The following is a 27,549-nucleotide window of genomic DNA, read 5'->3' as shown; positions in this document are numbered from 1 at the left end:
TGACTCTGCCACAAGAATATGCAGACCTCTTTACTAATCTAAACAATATTGTTAACTGTTGTACTAACAGAGAGCTTATAAAGTATTTTACTAGGAATGATAATCCCGTGGTAATAACTCTCTCTCTCTCCCTCTCTGTGTGTGTGTGTGTGTGTGTGTATATATATATATATATAACAATTGCAGCGTGGAAGGTGTTTATAAGCCATTTAAGAAACACACAAAAGCCGTTCGATTCACTTCAACATTTAAGTTTAATTTGTCAAAATATTTTCCTCGCTAAAATCCGCGACCTGTTCAGCACGGATTTTTGTCAGTGAACAGGTCGCGGATTTTAGCGACGAAAATATTTTGACAAATTAAACTTAAATGTTGAAGTGAATCGAACGGCTTTTGTGTGTTTCTTAAATGGCTTAGAAACACCTTCCACGCTGCAATTGTTTTCGTTTCAGCACACGATCTCAGATCAAATTACTTGCTATGCGAGTACATCTCCGTAATATATATATATAATACATCAAGTACAGGACATAACCAACGAGTGAAAAATACGTAAACACATGAGATGAGTAGAGGACAAAATACCAAAAAATGTATATAATAATTGCAGGACAATAAGAACAGGTGAAAATTATGTAGCATATATATATATAGTGTGTGTTTGTAAAATGAGTACAGACGCTTGCTTTGCAGGGACAATCATGGGTCTGTGGTTAAGAAGTTCACTTTACACAACCATGTGGTTTTGGGTTCAATCTCACAGTAAGGCACCTTAGCAAGGCCTTGTGAATGAATTTGGTAAACAGAAACTGTGTGGAAGCATGTGTGTGTGCGTACGTGTGTGTGTGTTTGTCTCCCAGCAACAGCTTCACAACTGGTGTGGGTTTGTTTAAATCCCCATAACTTAGCAGTGTGCAAACGACACCAAGAGGATAAGTACTAGACAGAAAAAAATAAGTACTGCAGGTTGATTTGTTCAACGAAACCCTTCAGAGCAGGGCTCCAGCATGGCCGCAATTCAATAACTGAAACAAGTAAAAGATCAAAAATGGGAGATAAAAGAAATTTCTGTGTTTACCAATTTTCACTGGGAATCCTGCTGGCAACTGCAATGTGACAAAATCCCGTAACTTCTTGAAGTGAGCATTGCTGGCAGCCATGAGGTCAATGATGGGTACAACTTGCTCTGGTAGAGACAAGGGGTAGTCCTCACACAACCACAAGGTGGCTTTGAAACGCTGTGCTTTGCTACTCTGCTCGATTGGACGTCCGATGTCACGGTCGCCAAGGTTGCATTCTTCGTCGAAGTATTCTTCCGGTTTGATTGATGATGGATTGTAAGACAGGGTCTGGATGTCTGGCTGTAGCATGGCCAAGGAGCACAGAGAATAAAAACAGAAGAAAACATATGTCAAAACTAGAAAAGCAGTTGGAGAGCGCAGACCTCCGCCAAGCAGCTCATTTCCACCCATATACATGCATGCTGAAAAATCGCCCAATTTTCCAAACCAACGCCGGCAAAAACATAACCTCCTTGGCGGGGTTAAAAAAAAAACAGCCATATGATTTTTAAAAAAAACCTTTAAAAACAGGAATCATCTGAAGCAGTTATAATACATCAATGACAACAGCAAGCTAGTTTCACCATACAACTAAAAAGAAACAACAATTACCTAAAACCTAAAATGAGGAATTATTGACATTATTTACAATTGACGGATATTTGCCCTCATCTTGTTTGTTGGTAACGTTTTGGCTGATATACCCTCCAGCTTTCATCAGGTATCTTGGGGAAATTTCAAACCTGGGTTCTCATTCCTAAGGTATTTTTCGTTGTTGGTCTTCTTCTTATTATTATTATTATCATTAATATAATTATTATTATTATTATTATTATTATTATTATTCAGGTCACTGCTTGGAATCTAAATCGGAATTTTGGGGTTAGTGGCCCACACTCTTAACCACTATGCTACATGCCCGTGGGCAAACAAAAGGAGTACAAATATTAGTCAAATGTAAATAATGTATGCTGCTGCTGTTATTTTTCAAGTCCCTGCAACATGCCTTAGGAATGAGAACAGAGTGCCCCGTTAGTCAAATAAAGGGTTGTATGTGAAATTCCATCAGAACACCTGATGATGACTGGAGAGTACATCAGCCAAAAAGTTGTGATAACAACAAACATGGTGAGGACACATATCCATCCATAGTAAATAATGTACATAATTCCTCATCTCAAAAATATAGAATAGTATACACAGAGCAACAAGCTGGCTTCCGTGCAGATGGCACGTAAAAAGCACCATTCAAGCATGATCATTACCTGCGGCACCTTACTGGCACTTGTGCTGGTGGCATGTGAAAAAAACATTCGAGTGAGGTCGTTGCCAGTGCCGCTGGACTAGCTCCTGTGCAGGTGGCACATAAAAAGCACCGTTTGAGCGTGGCCGTTGCCAGTACTGCCTGACTGGCCCTCGTGCAGGTGGTATGTAAAAGCACCCACTACACTCTTGGAGTGGTTGGAGTTAGGAAGGGCATCCAACTGTAGAAACTCTGCCAGATCAGATTGGAGCCTAGTGCAGCCATCTAGTTTGCCAGACCTCAGTCAAATCGTCCAACTCATGCTAGCATGGAAAGCGGACATTAAACGATGATGATGATGATGATCGATTTTAGATTACATTTAAATACTACATTTTACACAATAATTTATTCTATATATTAAGTTAGATTTTAAAATATTATTGGTGATTTCTGTGATGATGATGATGATGGTACACATCACCAGTAATCTATTAATATGTATGTTGATGGAAAAAAAACATTTTAAAAGAGGAAAACTGAGTATATGAGCCATCAGATGTTGTGTGCAAGAGAGAAGACAGCAGTGGTTTGGTCATGTGTTGCATATGGATGAGAACAGCTGCATGAAGAAGTGCTGAGCTCTAATTGTGAAAGGAGTAGGCCCACGAAGATGTGGGATGAAATGGTGAGTAAGGATCTTCGGATGCTGGGCCTCACTGAGGAAATGACAAGGGACCAGGAGATGTGGCAATTTGCTGTACTTGATAAGAAATGTTAAGCTAAGTAAAACTGCTGTCTTCCACACATACAGGCTTGTCCTTTCAGGTGCCGGTGCCACTGTGCCAGTGCTGCGTTAACGCATCCATGTCAGCAGCATGTGAAAAGCATCCAGTCTGTTAAGTGGTTGGCCTTAGGAAGGGCCTCCAGCCGTAGAAACCCTGCCTCAACAAATAGCTGGTGTCTAGATAGCTCCCTGCCAGCCAACACCATGTCAAAGCATCCAACCCATGCCAGCATGGAAAAGCAGACATTAAACGACGATGATGATGAAGATGATGATATATCTTACACAAACACACACACACATATATATTTACAGACAAATATACTTACACCGTTGGTGGCTCCCTGGGCTTTGTTTTCTTCTTCAGCGACCCCTAGGAAGGACACTAAAGGAGTCTTGTTCACTTTCTTACAGCGTTCCTTGTCGTCTTCGGTCATATGTTCTGTTCTAGTCTTTGTTATCAATTCCACGTTAGAGGCACTGAAAACCTAAAACACAGTATTCAACTGAGTTTAATATGTTCTCATTGTTAAACAATAAAATATATACAATTTTGTCATACATGCATATTATATATACAATACATAACGCTATATATATATATATATATATATATATATATATATATATATATATAACTTTTTATACAATATACATGCATGTGTAAAATATATAATTTATATACATTATGTGTGTGTGTGTAAGTATGTATATATATATATATATATATATATATATATATATATATTTCTTTACTACCCACAAGGGGCTAAACACAGAGGAGACAAACAGATTAAGTTGATTACATCGACCCCAGTGCGTAACTGGTACTTAATTTATCGACCCCGGAAGGATGAAAGGCAAAGTCGACCTCGGCGGAATTTGAACTCGGAACGTAACGGCAGACGAAATACGGTAACGCATTTCGCCCGCCGTGCTAACGTTTCTGCCAGCTCGCCGCCTATTTATATATATATATATAAACTAACATTTGTTTTTTTATAAGCAATGAAATGTGTATATAGATACAAAGAAGATGATAATTTATTTTTGAATGCAGAGACACCGTTAGAACAGCAGAATCATTGGGTAAATTATTCTTACAAGGCACAAAAATTTGTCAACAACCAGTAACTTTAAAATGAGGTTTCCAAACTGATTAGCAAACTTCCCTAATTGGATATGTAAAACTACCGAATTTTTAAAGTTTTAAACACAGGATTGAAAATTATTAAAGTTGCTGGAATTTTACCAACCATGTTTTCAGTCTGGCTACTATGTTTCTCAGAAGCCACACCTCCTTTCCACACCTGAGAAAAGAACACCTTTGAAATCTTACCTTGCTTTCGTATCCGTTGATAACCTCAGATCTATCACTTCGCCAACCCCATATACCTGACTTGTTCCTGTTGAAAACAAAAATGAAGTGAAATAAGATGTAAGACATGATATAGTAAGGGGATGTGGAAGAGAGAGAAACTTAAAACTACATCACTTATTCTATACATCATTATCAATGTCTCCTGGGGTTGGTGGGGTCATTACGTGTTTTGGATCTTTCAACATCAGACACCTTCACCCAGGTAACCCAGCCAGGTAGGACCAAACACCATCTTGTGACCAGTTAGCATTACCCAGATGTATATACATACACACACACATTATCATTATCATTTAACATCCATTTTCCAGACTGGCATGGGTTGGATGGTTTGACAGGAGCTGGTCAGCTAGAGAGCTGCTCAGCTGGAGAGCTGATCAGCTAGAGAGCTGCCCAAGCTCCATGTCTGTTTTGGCATGGTTTTTGCAGCTGGATGCCCTTCCTAATGCCAACCACATTACAGAGTGTACTAGGTGCTTTTACACAGCATTGGCACAGGTGCTTTTCACATGGTGCTAGCCCCCAGGAGCCTGCAAAATTAGAAACACTCAGCTGAAGAGGGATGCAGTGGACATGCCTGTATGGAAGGACACCAATACACACACACACTTTAGGTTGGTTCAAATAAATTTGCGACATATTTTGGCTTTTAAAGACATTTCACTGAAATTTACTGAAGGCGCAGGAGTGGCTGTGTGGTAAGTAGCTTGCTTACCAACCACATGGTTCCGGGTTCATTCCCACTGTGTGGCACCTTGGGCAAGTGTCTTCTACTATAGCCTCTGGCCGACCAAAGCCTTGTGAGTGGATTTGGTAGACGGAAACTGAAAGAAGCCTGTCGTATATATGTATATGTGTATATATATATATATATATATACATGTTTGTGTGTCTGTGTTTGTCCCTCCAACATTGCCCGACAACCGATGTTGGACTCATGATCATAAGATTGTGGTTTTGGTTCCTGGACCAGGCGATGCATTGTGTTCTTGAGCAAAACACTTCATTTCATGTTGCTCCAAGCCATTCAGATGGCAAAAATGAGTTTAGCCTGGAGAGGATTGGGCTCTGCCAGGTTTCCTCACCCAATATATCCTACATGACTGCAGGACCCCAATGACTCCCAAGGGGTTAAGGGACTTGTAAATTGTTATTGTAATTCTACTGGCCTCTTTTATCAAACTACTAAGTTATGGTGGGACATAAACAAACTAACACTGGTTGTCAGTTGGGGGGGGAGGAGAAACACAAAGAGAAACACAGATAGATAGACAGATATGTCAGGCCTCCACACAGTCTCTTTGTACTAAATTCATCAATGACATGCAAGTGAATGTGATAAAGATGGGGACTCATACGTACCTTTCAAAAGCTATTTTATCGGTGTCTATAAAAGTGGTCATGATGGGAGAGGTAAGTCGAGCGGCAACTTCCTCTGCAGTCGGCTCAAGGATGGAGGACATGAGTGGCATCTGCTGAATTTGTATGGTTTCTGAATAGACTTCCTGGTTGTCATGATCAACTTCCATCACTGTTGCAGTTTGACCTGTGTCAGAGGTTAAACAGGGAAGAGACAGGGGTCAAACAAAGGGGGAAACATTGAAGGTGACAGTTGTGACAAAATAGGATTTATGTGGGTGTGTGTTTGTGCATGTATTTGAGTGTGTGCATGTATAAGTGCATACAGGTTTGGGTGCGTGCATTTTTGAGTGTGTGCATATGTGTGTTGTGTGTGTGTGTGTGTGTGTGTGTGTGTGTGTGTGTGTGTATGCATGCTTGAATGTGGGGATGTGTGTGCATGCATGCGCACACATATTGAGTGTGTGCACATGCAGGTTTGAGTGTGGGGATGTGTGTGCACGTATGTGTGTTCTGTGTGTGTGCATATGTTTGAGCGTGGGCATGTGCGAGAGCTTCTGAATGGGTGAAAGAGTGTTCAGAAGCTGGAGAGAGAGAGAGAGAGAGAGAGAGAGAGAGAGAGAGGGAGAGAGGGAGGGAGGGAGGATAGAACAAAGAAGAGCTGAAAGAAGGAAGAAATGTCACTGAAGTGAGAGAGGGAGAAAGAGGGGGAAGAGAGAGAACAAGAGACAGAACAGGAGGGAGAGAGAGAGGGAGAGACAGACTTTGCACTGATATACTAAGCAGACGATATGTCACATGACTAGCAGACAAGAAGACACCATGTCATATTTTGCTAGCTTGTTATGAATCTCTTTTTTTTTTTTTATTATATGAGGGTGGGCTGAAAAGTTCATAGGCTGACTGTGAAGGAGTGATGCTAGGGCTGAGAAATCTTGAACGCATGAATTTCAACTCTTCTCGTTAGTACTTTGCATTGTTTCTTTCCAGGTAAATTGACATCTCACTGTTCAAGGGAGACAAGGGGTTAAAGTATGAGAGACGTGGAGGGTGGTCAGAGCAAGTTCTTGTGGAGGGTCTCCAAGGCTACTCGCATTTAGAAGGAGAGAGAGAAGGAAGAAGAGAAATGATCTCAGTAGGAGATGCAAAGGGACAGACCAGTGGTTCAAAACCAATCTTTACCTATGGACCCCTTTGATTACTATTTCATCCTCTTGGCCATTTGATGTTTAAAAACTGCTTTTATAGATACTTCTTTCAAAATTCCTATTTTGTTTTTTTTACACATTCACTCATGTAGGTTTGGTTATGTAAAACACCAGAGAAAGAAACCAAGTTGTTTCTTGCAATAAATACATCTAAAGAAGCAACATTTTTTCAAGGATACTTTATATACTACTGTGGGTACTCAATTTACTATTTTGCTCAGGTGGACCCCTAAAAATCTTATATGGATATGAGAATTTATTTTGCTCAGGTGGATCCCTAAAAATCTTGTATGGATTTGAGAATTTATTTTGCTCCTGTGGACCCTAAAAATCTCATGGATTTGAAAATTTATTTTGCTCATATTGACCCCCTAAAAATCCTTATGGATTTGAGAATTTATTTTGCTCATGTGGATCCCTAAAAATCTCATGGACTTGAAAATTTATTTTGCTCATATGGACCCCTAAAAATCCTTATGGATTTGAGAATTTATTTTGCTCGTGTGGACCCTAAAAATCTTATACGGATTTGAGAATTTATTTTGCTTGTGTGGACCCCTAAAAATCTTATATGGATCTGAGAACATCTGGCAATGTTTCTACAGCTGGATGCCCTTCCTAACGCCAACCACTCCAAGAGTGTACTGGGTGCTTTTTACGTGCCACTGGCACAGGAGCCAGTCAGGTGGGCCTGGTATCGATCACGTTCGGATGGTGCTTTTTACATGCCACCAGCACAAGAGCCAGTCAGTGGGTACTGGCATCAGCCACAGTCGGTTGATGCTTTTTACGTGCCACCGGCACAGGAGCCAGTCAGGCGGGCCTGGCATTGACCACATTCGGATGGTGCTTTTTGCATGTAAATATGTCCAATGAAGAGAAAAAAAAAGAGATGCTAGAAAATAGGAGAGAAAGAGAAGGGGGATAGATGGATGGATGGATGGATGGATAGATAGATAAGTAAATCATAATCATCATCGTTGTTTAATTTCCGGTTTCCATGCTGGCATGGGTTGGACAGTTTGACAGGAGCTGGCCAGTTATCCAGACTCCAATTGTCTCTTGTGACATGATTTCCACGACTGGATGCCCTTCCTAACACCAACCACTTTACAGAGGGTGTTGGGTTTTCTTTCATGTGGCACCAGCACATGTAAAGGACCAGCCTGTATGTATGGATGACAGCGATTTTAGTTAGCTTGACAAATCTTCTCAAGTACAGCAAATCACCACAATGTCTGAGATAAGTAGATAGATAAGGAGACAGACAGATAGGGAGATAGAGAGACAGACAGACAGATAGATAGAGAGGTAAACGTGAGAAAAATAATAGAAGCTGAATCATTTGCTGCTTACATCTGCCTTTAAAAATATAACTTCTGCTGCCTCTCTGCCATTTCATACTGTCAAAGCCCAGCAGTGTTGTGTCAATACGTACATTGGAGCCTGAAAATACATGAACAAGAGAAAGATGGAATGAAGAAAGGCCACAGAATCTATGGTATGTCGATTGTTCAACAGATCAACATACAGACGGATAGGTACATAATTTATAAGAACAGACAAGCACACATACGCAAATGGAGACTGAAACACATGACCATATATACACACACACACTTTACTCCACACAAGGACACATATGGAGACATGGGTCCACACATATAGAGATGCACATCCATACATACAAACATGGTACATCTCAGGTCTCGGTTTTTCGTCGTTGCCTCTGTGAGGCCCAACGCGCCACCGGCACGGGTATCACAACTACAATATCCATTTGATTTTGATTTTGATGTTGATGTACTTAGAGGGGGAATCAGAAAGTGATGCAAATAAAAACTATATTCCTTTCTGATTCAACCTTGTATGTAGACATATGCAATGAGTTTCCATTCACAATGCTTTGGCAGGCCTGGGGCAACTATAGTAAGAAAACAATTGCTCAAGGTACCATGCAGTGGGACTGAACCTGGATAGCATCTGTTACTAAATTCAAGTGTGTTAGTGATCAAAATATGACAAATAGAAAAGGACTTAGAACTGACAATTATTTTCAAGATTCAAAAGATAATCTTAATAAAACAAAAAAAAAAACTACTTACCACTTTTCCAAACTCTGTATACATCACTTGGACACACTCTAGATACCAGCGGAACTAATTATAATTAGAAAAAACAGAATTTATTAATCGTAATAATAACAACAATAATGGTTTCATGTTTCGACACAAAACCGATAATTTTAATGGGAAGGGGTTCAGCTGATTTCAACAACTCCAGTACTTCACTGGTACTTTATCTTATCATTTTAGCTCAGCATATAAAGAGTCAGGAGAAATGTCAATAAGCACTTTGTCCAGCATACTAACGGTTCCGCCAGCTCATGGCCTTGGGCCCTGATGCAGTACCAGGCAGTGGCTCTTGTGGCTTCTGATCTTAACTAATTGGAAATGTTATTACGTATGCATAGGCTCGGTGTCAAAGATGGGCTACAGCAAATATTCTGCTCAATACCACCGCCTTTAGTTGAGCAAATCAACCCCAGGACTTATTCTTTGTCTAGTACTTATTCTATTGGTCTCTTTTGCTGAACCACTAAATTATGGGGATGTAGACACACCAGCATTGGTTGTCAAGTGATAAACACAGACACACAAACACATACATACATACATACATATATATATATATATATATATACGATGGGCTTCTTTCAGTTTCCGTCTACCAAATTCACTCACGAGGCTTTGGTCGGCCTGAGGCTATAGTAGAAGACACTTGCCCAAGGTGCCATGCAGTGGGACTGAACCCAGAACCATGTGGTTGGGAAACAAGCTACTTACCACACAGCCACTTCTGTGTCTAAGTGTATCTCTGATCCCAAGCAGGAGTAATGGGACAGCATCATGCCCTGATGCAATAGCAGGAGTAGTGGGGAAGCAACACAACCATATGTCGAGAGGAATTATTCGGGTTTTTAGTAATACACCTCTGGAAACATGGGCAGTTCGCTCATCATCCTTAAACAGCCCTTATTCAGGGAGCTTTTGAGCACAATGGGCTACTTGACCTAAAGAAAATTCAAACTAGGCCCCCACCTGGAAGGTCATGCACCGTTTATCTTGAGACGAGGTCACTACGTCATGCACATATGGTTGTGATGCATGTGCCTGGTGTACCTTTATCAGATGGATAGTCATGATGGGTATATTGGGCTTTGTACACTTTTATCCCAGCATCACTTTGATGGTATTTTTTGTTAAAGACTATCATTTGAGACAAGGGATTTAGCTGCTACTTCTACAAGGTAAGAATATACATGTAGAGACCTGCTCTGTGTCTTACTACTGTTGCAGTCGAGTGTATCAACTGGCATTGCCATGGATGGAAATCTATATCTAAAAAGGAAAAGCTGGATGGATAGAAATGAATGCTGCCATTTAGTGTACTGCTCCAGCAGGACGTTTGCCAATAGACTGACCTTTACAACACAGGAAAAATATTAGAACAATAATCATAAGAAGGTACTTACCCCAGCTTGTAAATTCCCATTTCATTTCAACATAGAAGTCAGGGGACTGTAATAATAATAGATAATAATAATAATAATAATAAAACAAACATAATTTTCGTATGTTTTTTTTTTTAGACATTCACTAGTACAACACTAAATACAAAACCAAATATATGGCACACTAGGCATAACAACATGAACTTCCAACATGTTGTCTCTTGAGATCTCTGGGTGAGACTTGGAGCCAACTTGTACAAATATAAAGCAAAAGTCAAACATAGAATAAAAATAATAATAATAATAATAATTATGGTGATTTCTTCATTGATCATAAAAGGTTTACATCAAGAAAAACATTATGGACGGTAGAGGGCATGTATATGTCTATGTTGTAAGGGTTTTGTGTGTAAACAGGTTGAATGGGGGGGAAAAAAAAGAAAAAAGAAAAAAACAATTTTAACAATGTATAATCCTCAATAGAGAGATGTTCAAGGGTTGCCCATGGATGAACCCATTGAAACCACAGACGCCCTGACTTGTGGGCCAGGTGCCTTTCCTCAGTTCCTCATCTGAGGTGTGTGCTCAGGGCAGGCCTATTCACTCGCACCATTCTTGCCGTTCTCATCCACCTTTTAACAAAATAGCTACAAGGCAACACTTCCCTCACCACCCTTATTTTCCTCTTTAAGCGAACTTGAAGAAGTTGATGATGATGATAATAATAATAATAATAATAATAATGATGATAATAATAATTCAAATAGTTAAGAAGATGGAATATAATAAACCAGATATAACAGTAATAGACAAAAGAACATCAAATTTGCTTAGTGATTGATCCATCATGCCCATTAAATACCGGGATTGTGAAAAAAAAAAAAAAACAGAAAAAGTTGAAAAACTATAACCTCTTAAAATTTGTAAAGATTCGGAACATGAAATCTGTAAAGATTGTACTGGTCATAACACTGTGTAACATGATTTTTGTCCTTGGGCAGCAGCTGTTATTTCTTGTTTGATTACCCCTAGAAACTATGAAAAATGGGCTAATATTTCCTTCAAACTATGTTCTTGTTACATTTATTCAAACCCCAAAGAATTTCTCTCAAAACGTGGCTATGATGCTCCCCCACTACTTCTGCTCATCATCAGAGATGCACATATTGTCAGCCACTAAGGTTTATACTCAAGTGATTAAGGTCAACCAGTTGACAAGCAAATCTGTGATATTGAGCAGAATATTTGCTATAATGATATTTCTGCTTCAGCAGCTCAATGTTGAATCTGTGTGAAATGTAATGGGAAATAGATCAGTTTCAAAACATTGATGTCTAAGGTCGCAAAAGCAATGTTTGAAGGGAATAGTTAGTCATTTCCTTTGATTTCCAGATAGAAGCAAATAGGAAACAACACTTACTGACCAAAGACAAAAAAAAAAAAGAAAGAAAGAAAGAAAGAAAATATTAGAATTTTGTTACACAATATAATTGATGCAGTGAGTCACGGAACAAACAAGTGGAAAAAGGAGACTCGATTGGAATGTCTAGTAGAGCTTCTACAGGACGTTTGTCTCCTAGGAACAGGAACAATCATAAGAAGTGGTTTGAGCACTTGATGGCTTATTGAAATCATGTGGACATCTAAGGTTACAGGGTGTAACCCGTGACCCATATACATTCTACCAAGAATACTAAATACTAAATCAAGATGATAATAAAAATATAAATAACAAGAGCACTCAGAGAGCACAAACCTCCACCAAGGCTACACCAGCGTCCTCTCAATGATTAGCCGGAGATGATTTTTAAAATGAGAATCTCTGAAATAAACTTGACTGCTCTCACAAACGAGAATACTAAAAATGAACCCAACTGCTCTCAAAAATTAAGTAACAAAAACTGGAAAAATAATCCAGAATCCTTGTCCAGTACTGGATTGATCCCAAAATCTAATCAGCTTGTGCCAGTCACATGGTTAAACATCTCTGAAAGTTTCATCTAAATCCACCCAGTGGTTCTTGAGGTATCTTGTCAACGGTCAAACAAACAAACACGACTGAAAACAATACCTCAGCTTTTGCTAAGGCGGAGATAACGAAGAAAGAGGATGAAAAATTAAAAGAATACAATCCTTTAAAATTTGAAACTGCAAGAATTTGGAGTACGAAAACTGTAAAGGCCAACTTTGCCTTTCATCCTTTCAGGGTTGATAAATTAAGTACCCTGACTTTGCCTTTCATCCTTTTGGGGGTCGATAAATTAAGTACCAGTTGCATACAGGGGATGATCTAATCGAGTGCCCCCCCCCCTCCTCCACAAAACTTCGGGCCTTGTGCCTAGAGTAGAAAAGAATACTTTATCGATTCTGAAAGGACGAAAGGCAATGTTGCTCTGGGAAGAATTTAAGCCCAATGCAAATCTGGAAGAAGTGCCACTAAGCATTTTGTCTGGCATGCTAATGATCGATTCTGCTAATTATCGGCCCATAATAATGATAATGGTGATGATGTATTTTCCTCAAAGGTGATGGACAAGGTGACATTACAAGGAAAAAAATATCACCCCATTCATGTACACACAATGCTTACAATAACAAAAACAAAAATTAAAAACGGGGACGAGCAAAAACATAGTAGAAAGCTTCCAAAAACTAAAACAACAAAATGTAAAACATTAAAAACAACAACAACAAAAACCACCTATCTGTGCTAAATTACCACGAGGACAGAGAGGAAGTGAGCTGATATGTAAGCCAACAATGGCTGAACAGCTTTGGAATAAAAGACAGAAACTGAATATTTAATTTTAGTTGGAGAAGGTCAATGACTGCACTATAAGAAAAACAAAACATTAACAAAATAAAACAATAAAATGCCAAGTGTTGTAGACTGGCTAAACAATAGGAAGAAATTTCCAGACGAAATGCAATGGACCAGATTACTGGAGCCTTCGCTCCTTGCAGCAATTGGACTTACCAAACTGTTTTATAAAACCTGTGTCATCATCATCATCGTTTAACGTCAGTTTTCCATGCTAGCATAGGTTGGACGGTTCGACTGGGATCTGGGAAGCCAGAAGGCTGCACCAGGCTCCAGTCTGATCTGGCAGTGTTTCTACGGCTGGATGCCCTTCCTAACGCCAACCACTCCGTGAGTGTAGTGGGTGCTTTTTACGGGTGTCCATGCACAGCGTTACCCTCCCCACCATCTCCACACTCTCCTTTCACACTCTCGCAAATTTCCCTGCCCACACACCTCACACCCTGTCCAATCTTGTGTATCACTTCACTAATATGCTTTAGAAGAAGACACTTCGCCCAAGGTACCACGCAGTGAGATTGAACCTGAAGCAAACTTCCTACCACAGTCGTGGCTGCCCACACACGCAGGTTTTAATCAGGAGAAAGTGATTGTACTCCAAGACATTTGAGGCATGCACAGACCCTCCAGGACTGGCAAGACTGACGCAGTTGATGCTCAATTTGACAGTTGTGAGTTGATATCCGTGGGGAAATATGCACAGAACAACAATTTCATAGACCTGACATTCTGAGAAAGGAAGGAAGAATTGGGCAGGATGATGGACACAGGGCCTGGAAGAACAGACAGAGAATGGGCGACAAGAGGTAGAGCGAGATGAGGTACAAGTGAAGTGCTATATAATTAGCTAGCTCTAATGGAGCAGGAGCCAATGTAGTAGCAGTAGAAGAGCCACAGGGAGAAACCCAACATGACTGTGGGTTACAGATCGGAGTTTGTTGATGAGAAAATCCTTGCCTATCAGCCAGATGGCTTTCCTTTCGCTGCAGTCCAAAAGATTTCTACATGAAGATTTATATTTGGGAGAAGTGCATCCTGGTGAGTCTTGCTTGAGCTTTGGACAGAGTCAGCGCTTACTCAGGGTGGGAAGATAGCTGTCCCAAAGACTAATCGCAATAAATTAATTGCAATTAATTTTACCATCGAGCCACCTATATACGAGGTGGTGTTGAAAAGTTCCTGGCTTTGGATAAAAGAAAATAGAGGAGGATCAGTTAATTATGATTTTACTCAACATATTCCTCCCTCTCACATTCGCACACTTATTGTAGTGGTCCTTGAGTTTTTATAAGCCTTGTAAAAGAACTTGGAAGGTTGGGCCTCCAACTAGGCCTTTTGTGATACCCTTAAAGCCAGGAACTTTCCAACACACCCTCATATTGTACTTGATGGTATAAAAGACGCATAGGCATATTAGATGCATCCCAATTTCAGTAGCACATAGTCAAGAAAAAATTGTTTTTAGCACATTAAAGCTTATGGGAGGGCCAACATTGCACATAAGGCCCTGGGCAGTTTTTGAAGCAATTTTTAAAAAAATAAGTGCATTTTATATGCCATCAAATCTATGACATCATCATAACTACCAAGAGTTATCAAATATGGGAGTCATGATAATGCTATAAATGTATTCTGAAGAAGAAACAGGATGATGTGGAGTTCATCCTGTTTCTTCTTCATAATACATCTGTGGCATTCATGCTATTCCAAAAAGGGAATAAAAGAATGATGATACTTACTTCTTTTAGCTTCTGCAGTAAGTCCGGTATTCCAGCCGACCGTTTACTGTAGCGCTGATAGTCTCTGTATTTCAGAGCTAACTGTACCAATTCCGGGTCCCCTGTGCCAGTTGCTTCATGAAGAACTGGAAACGTAGTTGGAGAGAGAGAGAGAGAAGGAGAGAGTAAGAACAAACATCAAAGAGAGACAGAGGAAGAGAGAGAGAATGAGACAAAGGAACTGAAAATGAGACTGAGAAATAAAAGACGGGAAGAAGTGGAATTGGAGAAGAAGAGAGAAAGAACAAACATCAACGAGGAATGGTGGAATGGAGAGAATGAAGCAGAAACAGACAAAAAGATAGTCTGAGAGAAAAGAGAGAGAGAGAGAGAGAGAGAGAGATACAGGATAGAAAAGAGAGACAAAAGATAGAAGGAAAAAGTGGGGAATAAAAATGGAGAGATATCACCTTTGGAATAAAATGTCAATCTATCATGGTAAGCAGATGCTCTGATAACTCATGACATACTGACAGACAAGTGAAGCGAAACGAGGCAATCAAAGGTAAAGAGTTCTGTCTCAGAAGTGCCTGCAATTGTTCTATCTGTTTCGGTTATAAAAGTTCATCATCGTCGTCGTCATCATCATTTAACCCTTTCGTTACTGTATTTATTTTGAGATGCTCTGCATTTCTTTCAATTATTTTAAATATAATAAGGAATTTAGTAAAATAACTTAGTTATCATTAAGCTAGTGTTAGGAACATAAATTGTGACTAAGGTTTGGTGGAAGATTTTGATTCAAAACTTATGAAAACAAGACATTTGTACTACAGAGCCAGAGGCAGTTTCAACCAGGTTGGTATCAAAAGGGTTAAATATAACAAAGAATTTAGTAAAATAACTTAGTTATCATTAAGCTAGTGTTAGGAACATAAATTGCAACTAAGGTTTGGTGGAAGATTTTAATGAAAAACCTATGAAAACAAGACATTAATACTACAGAGCCAGAGCCGGTTTTGGCCGGGTTGGTAATGAAAGGGTTAACATGTCTTCTATGCTGACATGGGTTGGAAGGTTCAACAGGAGCTGGTGAGGCACACAACTGCACCATACTCCAATGTCTGTTTTGGCATGGTTTGGAAAGGCTAGATGCCCTTCCTAATGCCAACCATTTCACAGTGTATTAAGTGCTTTTTACATAACATTGGTACTAATGCAGTCAACAAGTCGAATGCAAGCCAAGGGCCCCTTCAACTGACAGAGAAGGGTTATTGAGGGAGTGATTTTATGCTAGGTGACGAAAGGTTAAAGTATGATAAGACGGACAGAGACAGGCGTCTTGCTGTATGGAGATTTAGGATTACCCCAGCTGAAATAGAAAGAAGATGGGGGGGGAAATGTGTCATGGGCTACCCTCAAATTCGAGAAAGGTAAATATAAGTGGTATGAGTAAGTTTATGAGGGTGGGAGAGAGGTAGGTAGATACTACATTATTTACATTTGACGGATATTTGTCCCATCTTGTTTGTTGTTATCACAACATTTCGGCTGGTGTACTCTCCAGCCTCCATCAGGTGTCCTGGTGGAATTTCAAAGCCAGCCCTTTATTTGACTAAAAGGAAACACTGTTCTCATTCCTGAGGTATGTTGCTGATACAGTTCTATATTTAAGAGATGGGGAATTATGTACATTATTTACATTTGACGGATATTTATCATCTTGTTTGTTGTTAACACGTTTTGACTGATGTACCCCCTCCAGCCTTCATCAGGTGTCCTGGTGGAATTTCAAACCTGGGTTCTCATTTTTTGATGTTTTTATTATTATCATTATTCAGGTCTCTGCCTAGAATTGAACTCGGAATCTTGGGGTTAATAGCCTACACTCTTAACCACTATGCCATATGATAGATACTAAGCTAGGATCTGGAACAAACAGAATGAAATTTCATTGGCGAGAGGAAGAGAGAACAATATCCTTCAGACCTGGGCTGAGTGTTTGCAACAAAGTGGACTCCTTTAAAGGCACCCAAAGAACTTGATTAGGCAAGGGCAACCTTTATCAAGAAACAAAGCACACAAGATGTAGCTCACCAGGCAGGCCACACTACTAAAAAACTTGGAGGAGATTTTTGTGTTAGGTGTGCCATTCAGAAAGTCTTGCAGACTACAGTCTGCCCATGACTAACCTACATAGATATAGGGTGGCCATGGCAAGAATGCCTTTCTTTGTAAGGTATTTACTGAACGCTTACTTCAAGACAGGGTTTCTTGTGCCTGTCATTTCATGAAGAACTGGAGTAACAAATAGTTGAGCAAAGGGAGAAAAGGAGAGCAAAGAAGGGGAGAGTAAGAAGAGAGATTTTAGGGTCTTGAGAGAGAGGACAAGAGAAAGGGAATGAGAGAGAGAGGTGGGGTGACAGGGATTGAAAGGTTAAGAGAGGCAGGGAGTGAGAAAGGGAAAGAGAAAAGGAGTGATAAAGATCTTAAGATCTTTAAAAGAGAGAGAGAGAGAAAAAAGGGAGGGAGAGAGTGAAAAAAGGGAGAGAGAGAGAGAGAAAGAGAGAGAGACTAAGAATAAAGGTCTTAGAAGCTTGAGAGACAGAGGGAAAGAAAGAGTGAAAGAGAGAGAAAGAGTAAGAACAAAGATCTTATAATCTTGAGAGAGAGAGAAAGATCATACAGCATTTATTGAATCAGGGCTAAACTGGAGCTAAGCAACAACACCAACAACAACAACAACTGTTGTTGATGTAAGACAAAGTCTAAAGGATTCTTTGTCTCTTTAGAGAATAAAGTGAATAACTCACCTGACCAGAATGCTCCATTCTCGGCATTTGCGTTGGCACCATGCTGCATAAGAATCTTAGCGCTTTCGAGGTGACCCAAAGTGACTGCCAAATGAAGGGGAGTTCGACCTCTTGGACATAATGATTCTAAATTGCACTGGATAAAAGAAAAACACAAAAAAGAAAAATCAATAAAGTGTAAAAAAAAAAAATAATAATTTTTACCTTTTGTTTTTTGTTTCAGTCATTGGACTGTGACCATACTAGGGCACCGCCTCGAAAGGTTTAGTCAAACAAATTTATTCCCATTGCTTAGTTAAAGGAATGTAAATATGCCCACACTGGCTATGAGAATTAGGAACATAAATTGTGTCTAAGGTTTGGTGGACGATTTTAATTCAAAACTCATGAAAACAAGACATTTGTACTAGAGCCAGAGGCAGTTTCAGCCAGGTTGGTATCAAAAGGGTTAACAGGAGCTGGCGAAGCCAGGAGCTTCACCAGGTTCCATAGTCTATCTTGGTTTGATTTCTACAGCTGGATGTCTTTCCTGATTCCAACCACTTTACGGAAAAGCAATGGGATGATCATGGTTGGATTGCTTTTGATCATAGATAAACTTTAAGAGAGTCAACCTGGGGGTTAAACAACAATTCTGACCACAACCACTGGGACAACGGTAACTTCAACATAAAGGACCGAAGGAGAATAAGGAGACGGTTGTGGAGTTGGGGGGTATCAAACCACCACCACAACCATGATTGCCATTAACACCATCATCACCATTAACACTGCCACCATCAACACCACCATCTTTACAACCATCATCACCATCACCATCATCATTAACATTGCCACCATCAACACCACAAACACCACCACCATCTTTACAACCATCATCACCATCACTATCATCATTACCACCACTACCATCACAAACGTCCCCAATCTCACCAACATCACCGCCACCACTAAATACCACCATCATGACCATCACCACTGAAAAACACAATCATGACCACAAACATGACTATCACCACTAAAAAATACCACTGTGACTTCAAACGCCTCTATCACCACCACTACCACCATCCGTACAACCATCATCACCATCCCTACAACTATCACCAACACTACCATCACTATCATCATCAGCACCACTACCATCACAGACGTCCCCGACCTCACTAACATCACCGCCACCACTAAATACCACCATCATGACCATCACCACTGAAAAACACCACTCTGACCTCAAATGCCTCTATCACAACCAATACCACCACCACCAATACTACAACAGCTACTGTTGCTGCTGCTGCTGTCTACAACAGTGTTGTTCTATTGTTTTATTTCGCTGTTGCTGTCTGGGCGCTAACAGCAGTCTCTCTCACATGACTTCAGCTGATCTAACGAGCTGGCTTACACATACATAAACATATACATGGACACACATACACACAGGCAGTACGAAGCCATCTAGTGACACAGACGGAAAGAATATACAGACAACATACGGACACAGTGGCCATTGACATACATACATACAGACCAAACCACATGGCACGCATGTACACACATACGCGTGCGCAGGTACGCACAATAGTACAACTTGAGTACTTAGTGAGTAAGCAAGCACTGGAAGTCTGTAGATAATGCCATCAACACCACCACTGCCACCATCATCACTACCACCACCACCACCATCATCACTACCACCACCGCCGCTGTCACAACCACCACCATCACTACCATCGTCACTGTCACCACCAGCACCCATCACCCCATCACTGCCACCACCATCACTACCACCATTACCTGTACTCCCTCCATGGAAGACAACATCCACCACCCCCTACCAATCATCGAACTACACAAAGAATATTTTTTTCTACTTTAGGCACAAGGCCTGAAATTTTGGTGGGAGGGGGGGGCCAGTCGATTACATTGATCCTAGTACACAACTGGTACTTAATTTATCGACCCTGAAAGGATGAAAGGCAAAGTCGACCTTGGTGGAATTCGAACTCAGAACATAAAGACAGACATCTTTATGGGATGGCTTGACAGGAACTGGCAAGATCAGGGGCTGCAGCAGGTTCCGTAGTCTGTTTTGGTGTGGCTTCTACAGCTGGATGCCTTTCCTAATGCCAACCACTTTACAGAGTGTACTGGGTGCTTTTTACGTGGCACCATCACCAATGCTATTTACATGGAACCAGCACCCACACCAATGCTTTTTTACATGGCATCTTAGTTTAGGATTTCAGTTCTATTTTAACAGGAAGGTCTTTTTGAGTACAGCAATGCTCCACGTATCTCGGTCCTCTGTCATCTCCTTCATAAGGTTCAGCATTTTGATCTTGGCCTTCACTACTTCGTCCCATGTCTTCCTGGGTTTCCCTCTTCCACAACTTTCCTCCACTTTAAGTGATCAGCACTTCTTTATGCAACTGTCTTCATCCTTCCACAACAATCGACATAGATCAGAACTGGGTCCCCAGACCTGTGAGACCCCTGAACAACAGCCTAATGTACTCATGTACTTATGATGGCACAGAATAAATCACCCCCTGGATAGAACACTAGGCAAACAAATAACTTCAGGTACCACTTAATGCTGGTAAGAGTGAAGCTGGGGGTATATTGCCAGTTCAAGTGTAACTTGAAGAGGAAGCTGAGTGGAGAGGTGGAACGTTACTTCTTCAAAAGTACCACTTGAAGACACATGTGAGTGCGACAGGATAAGTGCTGTCTCTCTGAGTGCCACTTAAAGAGGAAAGTCAGGGTGGAAATGGCAATTGTCATGTCTTAAAGTATCACTTGAAGAGGTATTTGAGTATAGTATAGAGAAGCGGAGTGTTACCCCTTTGAAGACCACATGAAGAGGGAAAGTGAAAACATTAATCAGAATTTTGTCAGAAAAAAAAAAATCCTGGATATTACTGTGTGGTAAGAAGCTTGCTTCCCAACCACATGGTTCCAGGTTCAGTCCCATTATGTGTGTGTGTGTGTGTGTGTGTGTGTGTGTGTGTCCCCCTACCATCGCTTGACAACTGATGTTGGTATGCTTAAGTCCCCGTAATGTAGCAGTTCAACGAAAGGGACTGATAAAATAAGTACTAGGCTTACTACATATATATATATATATATATATATATATACATACATGTAGTTGAAATTTATAGAGAAACAAAAGACGAAGACAGGTGTATGAACAACAAGCAAGTATATTAGTTTGACACTCAGGAAAATGAAAGTCTTATGTTTTGAGCCTACACTCTTCAACAGAAAGGAATAAGGAAAAATAAACAGAGAGAAAATGAAATATAACAGGATTCTTTCAGTTTCTGCTGATGAAATCCACTTCCAAGGCTTTGGTCAGCCAGAGTTTATAGTAAAAAAAACAAACTTTTTTAAAAAGCACTTGCCCAAGGTTACCAGTGAGACTGAACCCAAGACTGCATGGTTGGGAAGCAAGCTTCTTAACCACACAACCACACCTGCACCTATTACAAACACAACATAAATTAACTGGGGAAACTCAAACATTGAAATGGGGCCAGAGCAGCACATTAATTTACAGGCTCTTCATAATTCAGCATTGAACTGCAAGTGGTCCTTATAATATATAAGCGCTGTGCTAGTCAGCGATATTTCCCTGAATTTCTGGTGGGTTCACATGAGATGTGGCCGAAATGGTTTTCACATACATTTTTTTTTTTTTCTTTTCTTTTTTTTTTAAATACTACAACTTGTAAGAGTGACAGAGAAGAAATAACAGAAGGATTAGTAAAGAATGACACACCGGTTAAAGACTGGTTTGAGAGGGAGAGTAGGTGAAGGGTGGGAAGAATCTTTAGAGTGGAGTGAGTAGAAACAGGGAAGTGGAGTCAATGTATTTATCAATTAAAAAACAACATGGTGTGTGTGAAAGGGATGGAAAGACAGGGACAGAACAGTATGGGAGGGGGCGAAGGCGGTGAGCTGGAAAAGGTGGCGAGCTGGCAGAAACGTTAGCATGCCGGGTGAAATACCTTGCGGTATTTCGTCTGCCATTACGTTGTGAGTTCAAATTCCGCTGAGGTCGACTTTGCCTTTCATCCTTTCGGGGTCGATAAATTAAGCACCAGTTACGCACTGGGGTCGATGTAATCAACTTAATACCTATGTCTGTCCTTGTTTGTCCCCTCTATGTTTAGCCCCTTGTGGGTAATGAAGAAATAGGTATCTCCAGCTCACATTGTCAAACAGGTGCTCCTTGCTATTTTATAACATGGGCACACAAGGCAGTTATCAGGTGAGGGCAGTGTGGAACTAGGGGCCAAATTCTACACTATGTATTCTGTGGCCTGTTGTCAAGAGAACAGATATTATAAGGGTCCAATGCAACACTGGAAGGAGTAAAAATGTTGGCTTTTGAGGTAGTGCCAGTAGTAACATTATCAAACATTATAGCATGGGCACACAGGATAGCTAGCGTGGAAGGCAGACATATGATGATGATGATGGAGAGAGATGCAGACGGGCATACACACATGTATATATTATCTATGTTTATTATATTAAACAGTGACTATCCACTCTTTTCACCCTTGACTAAGCTGTTCATGAATGTATGCATGTACGTATGTATGTATGTATGTATTATTTATTTTATTTTATCTAGTTTCAGCTCATGAGCTGTGGCCATGCTGGGGCACTGCCATTTGGTGTTGCTACATGATTTTACTTCACGAATGCTTTTTAGCAATTGCCATTTGGTGCATGAGAGAGTTCGATGCAGCTGCTCTCATCTGCACCTCCTGTCATGAAGTTGGTTCATTGTATGTATGTATGTATTACTGAGTGAGAGAGCAATACACACCATCAAAGTGACACTGGGGTACAAATATATGAAGCCTACCATACCCGTCTGATAAGGGTACACCAGGCACATACATCACAACCATATGGGCGTGACATGGTGATCTTATATCAAGATAAACAGCAGCGTGGTGATCTCATATCAAGATAAACAGTGCATGACCTTGCAGGTGGGGCCCAGTTAGAATTTTCCTCAGGTCGAGTAGCCTATCCCACTCAAAAGGTCCCTGAATAAGAGTCGTTTAAGGATGTTGAACAAAATACCCATGTTTCCAAAAGTGAATTATTCAAACTCCAAAGAATTCTCATGCCCGCAAAAATGAGAGAGTGCGAGACCGTATCGAAGGCTTTGGCGAGGTCAAGGAAGGCTATCTCTAGCCCCGGGAGCTTAGGTTGTGCGTGCGTTGCCTCCTGGGCGTGGTCCAGTAGCCAGCGGAGAGGAGAAAATGGCTATGATGCTCCCCAACTACTTCTGCTTGTGATCAGAGATGCACTTATCGTCAGCCACTAAGTGACATGCTCAACTGGCTAAAGTCAAGCAAGTGACAGGCAAATCTGTGGTATCGAGCAGAATATATGCTGTAGCCCATCTTTTTATAGAAAGACAAAACAATGTACATGATAACACTTCCAATCAGTTAAGATCAGAAGCCATGAGAGCCACTAACTGGGACTGCATCAGGGCATTTATTATTATCATTATTATTAATATTTAGGAGAACCAACAGAGTGATTCAAGGACTAAGAGTTTCATGTGTCAGCACTTTTCAAAATTTGATAAAATTGATAAAATTTGATAAATTTGAAAATAATTGATTAAACATCTCAGCCCTCAAGTCACTCTGTTGCTTCAGCTAAATATTAATCTTGTCTATGTATGTATGTATGTATGTATGTGTCTATCTATCTAATCTACACACACATTTTGAGTTTTATTTTCATGTTTGCATCACCAAACCTATATATGTGTTATATGTGTGTGTGTGTCTGCGTGTGTGTGCACTTGTACTCAAACATTGCATTTATTAAAAACACACACATACATAGGCACAAGTGTAGCTCTGTGGTTAAGAAGCTTGCTTCCCAACTACATGCTTTGGGGTTCAGTCCCCACAATGGAACACTTTGGGTAGGTGTCTTCCACTATAGCGTTGAGCTGACCAAAACTTTGTGAGTGGATTTGGTAGACGGAAACTGAAAGAAGCCCATAGTGTATCTTTTATCTTTCACTTGTTTCAGTTATCAGACCATGGCCATGCTGGGGCACTGCCATGAAAATTTTTTAGTTGACAGAATCAGATCAACTACTCATTCCTTTTCTTACACCTAGTACTTATTCCATCAGCACCATTTGCTGAACCACTAAGTTACAGAGATGCAAACACATCAACACTGGTTGTCAATCAGTGGTGGGGGACAAACAGAGACACAAACACACACACACACACACACACACATACATATATATACAACAGGCTTCTTTCAGTTTCCGTCTACAAAATCAGTGCCATTCAGGGCACAAAACGATCAGTAGATATGCAGCCGACAACTGATGAAGGGTCATTCTTTATGTTACTTGTTCTGTTTTCCATTTGTTTCTCTTGTTGTTTGCATATTCAACTCATTTATTTTTTTGATATTTCATATTGTTTACTGCTTGTTTCGTATTTCATATTTACTGTTTGTGACGTCTGTACCCATATATGTATATATATATATATATATATATATAATATATATATATATATATATATATATATATATAATGGGAAGGTTTACGAAAATAAACAAAAGACGAAGGCAGGTGGAGTACAAACAAACAAATGTATCAGTATGGCGCTCAGGAATAGAAATAGAACAAGTCTTTTACGTTTCGAGCCTACGCTCTTCGACAGAAAGATACACAGAAAAGAAACAAGAAGAGAAACAAGGAAAGAAAAAAATGCGCGTAAGAGCTAACGGTCCATTATGGCGTTCTATATATATATATATAAAAAGTTAATTCAAACATGAAAACACAAAGAGAAAACACAATGCGAGGACGTGGAACAAGTATAGTGTTATTGGATGCTCAGGAAAGGAAAGAAGGAGGATCTAATGTTTCGAGCAGAGCTCTTCATCAGAAACATAGGAAGAGGAAAGATCCAAGGAAGGGAAGACGGAGGGAAAAAAAAAATCGCCAATGATACACATGCGGTCATATATATAAATATATGCATATAATAATAGTAGGGAATTCCAAACTTTCAGGGAAAAATTCAATTTAGCAATTCTAAATCTAATTTCACAATATATATGTATATAATTTTGTACTTTATTGATTTTTAGAATAAGATTTTTATAGTATGTTTTCTATGTGGTGTGAATAACATCTTTCGTTATTGAATTGTTTAATAGAGGTTTTTCTCTAAATTATATATATAATTTTATTTATTAGGGAAAAAAAATTCTTGCGTCACGGGATTCAAATAAAATGAATTATTCTCGATAAGGAAAAATATGTTATTTAGAGATAGAAGTCCCCATGCAATTCATCAAATCCTAATATACATCACACCATATAATAGAATTTCATTTTAATACTTACTAATCATTTCTAAATTTCTCCGCTACACGTGTTTCATGAGGTGCGTTTAATGTTCCTTATACACGGAGTCTTTTACAGGAAACATTTCTTAAATGCAACCCCAATCCTCAGGTCTCTAACTAACTGTATTATAATTCAATAACAATTTCTATATTTTAATATTTTAACAGTTACGAATGTAATTAACAGACAAATATGCGTATGTGCAAATACTTCAATATCTGTTTTGGCATGGTTTTACGGCTGGATATATATATATGTATATATATATACATTTCATTACTACCCACAAGGGGCTAAACATAGAGGAGACAAACAGTAGGAAGTCGGGGACAAGAAACAGGAAGAAAGAGTGAGAGAAAGTTGGAGTGAAAGAGTACAACAGGGGTCGCCACCAACCCCTGCTTTAGGTGTTTCCCTGTGGAGCTTTAGGAGTTTTCGCTCAATAAACACACTCAACGCCCGGTCTGGGAATCGAAACCGCGATCCTCCAACTGCGAGTCCGCTGCCCTAACCACTGGGCCATTGCGCCTCCACTATATATGTAGTTGAGGTTATGAGAGATAATGGTGTCATTTTCTCTCTCCCCCCCTTTTTTTTTTGTCATTCCTCTCTTCCTGTTTTCAATTTGACCATACACTCCCTATTTCTAGGTCAGTTTAAACACAAACCTTGAATCTGCTACTCTTTATATAAATTCCCTACTGGGAATGACCGACTTTAAGAGAATCTTACATTGCTTATAAACTCTACATCTGGATGGCCTCATATTAAACTCTGTTGGACTTTTGGATTTGACTCAAAGGATATTGGAATATTACACATATATACCATTATGCCTAAAAAAACGGATTTATGAACTCAATAACCATACATATCTTACATCTATTTTCTTGCCTCCACCTCACTCTCTATTTGTATCACATTGAAACTAACTATGACTTAATTTTTCCTCTCATACTGTCTCCAATGAAGGGATATTATTAATTAATATCCTAGAAACAGCTGTAAGACCTTCTATCTATAAATGCTCTAATATCTATACAGCCTCGGTTTTTTTATCTCATTACGCAAAAAATTCATATATATATATATTATTATTATTTGATTGAATGCCACACATCCATTTCCAAGTATATATGTACATACATATACACACACATACTAAAACCTGATTATAGCAAGGACTGTTAAGTATCCTTTACAGCCATATACAATGTTCCCCGCCATTTGTCTGAGTCTAATTGTTAAAACCATACAGTCAACTTAGAAATTTGGTATGTAAGTAACACCACCCACCATGCTACAATGAGTCAGTTTCTGAGACTAACAGTAAAACAAAAACAAACAAAAACCCATCAAAGCAAAAAAATGGTGTTTGATGTTGAAATGTTTTTAAGTTTGCCAGAGGTCACAAATGACAGTTGGGTGACAACAAGTAGAAGAACAACAACAATATTGGAGAGAGAGAGAGATGGGGTGGGGTGAGTTAAGTGACTTAATGAAATAGCTTGGTACAGCTTGTAAACTTAATTTCTCTGACCAGCTTGTTTTGGTTTCAAGACATGTAGTGCAGGAGGTAGTGGTGGTGGTGATAATAGTAGTGTGTGGTAGTAGTTGTGGTGGTGACAGGGGTTGGGTGGGTGGTAATAGTAGTGGTGGTGGCACTGGTGGAAGCAGTGATAGTGATGGTGGTGTTGATAGAAGTAGTTGTGGTAGTGGCGGTAGTGGTAGAAGTAGTTGTGGTGGTAGTGGTAGTATTGATGGTGGTGATAATGACTGTGGTAATTGTAGACTAGTGGTGGTGGTGGTGGTAATAGTGGTGAAAGTAATAGCAGTGGTGGTGGTGGTAGTGGCTCTCCCTCAGATATCGGAATCATCATCAGCATTTAACATCTGCTTTCCATGCTGGCATGGGTTGGAAAGTTTGACAGGAGCTGGCCAGGCAGAAGACTGGCATCAGAATTCTGTGTCTGTTTTGGCATGGTTTTTACAGCTGGATGTTCTTCCTAACACCAACCACAGAAATTATTACTATTATTATTATCATTAATACTATAAAGGCAGCAAGTTGGCAGAATCGTTGGTCAGCTGGGCAAAATGCTTAGCAGCATATCATCCATCTATGTTCTGAGTTCAAATTCAGTAAAGGTTGTCTTTGCCTTTACACCGTTTCAAGGTCAATAAAGTAAATACCAGTTGAGCACTGGGG

The 27,549-nt window shown here is 39.8% G+C and overlaps 1 protein-coding gene across 2 annotated transcripts in view; it reads right to left on the bottom strand.

The window, feature by feature from the left end:
* LOC115224336 (ankyrin repeat domain-containing protein 13D) overlaps positions 1-27,549 on the bottom strand; it is a 75,050-nt gene that overhangs the window by 14,437 nt on the left and 33,064 nt on the right. For both annotated transcript variants that reach the window (XM_029795207.2, XM_029795208.2), the window contains exons 2-10: positions 17,906-18,041; positions 15,114-15,238; positions 10,575-10,620; positions 9,145-9,198; positions 8,396-8,485; positions 5,835-6,018; positions 4,431-4,497; positions 3,421-3,579; positions 1,079-1,361 (exon numbers count right to left, since the gene is read on the bottom strand). In XM_029795207.2, coding sequence (XP_029651067.1) covers positions 1,079-1,361; positions 3,421-3,579; positions 4,431-4,497; positions 5,835-6,018; positions 8,396-8,485; positions 9,145-9,198; positions 10,575-10,620; positions 15,114-15,238; positions 17,906-18,041 — 1,144 coding nt within the window. The remainder of the gene's footprint in view (positions 1-1,078; positions 1,362-3,420; positions 3,580-4,430; positions 4,498-5,834; positions 6,019-8,395; positions 8,486-9,144; positions 9,199-10,574; positions 10,621-15,113; positions 15,239-17,905; positions 18,042-27,549) is intronic.

Source organism: Octopus sinensis, linkage group LG25, assembly GCF_006345805.1.
Source record: "Octopus sinensis linkage group LG25, ASM634580v1, whole genome shotgun sequence".
NCBI lineage: Eukaryota > Metazoa > Mollusca > Cephalopoda > Octopoda > Octopodidae > Octopus > Octopus sinensis.
The sequence above is the reverse complement of the archived record's forward strand: the minus strand, read 5'-3'. Positions and strand labels throughout refer to the sequence as shown.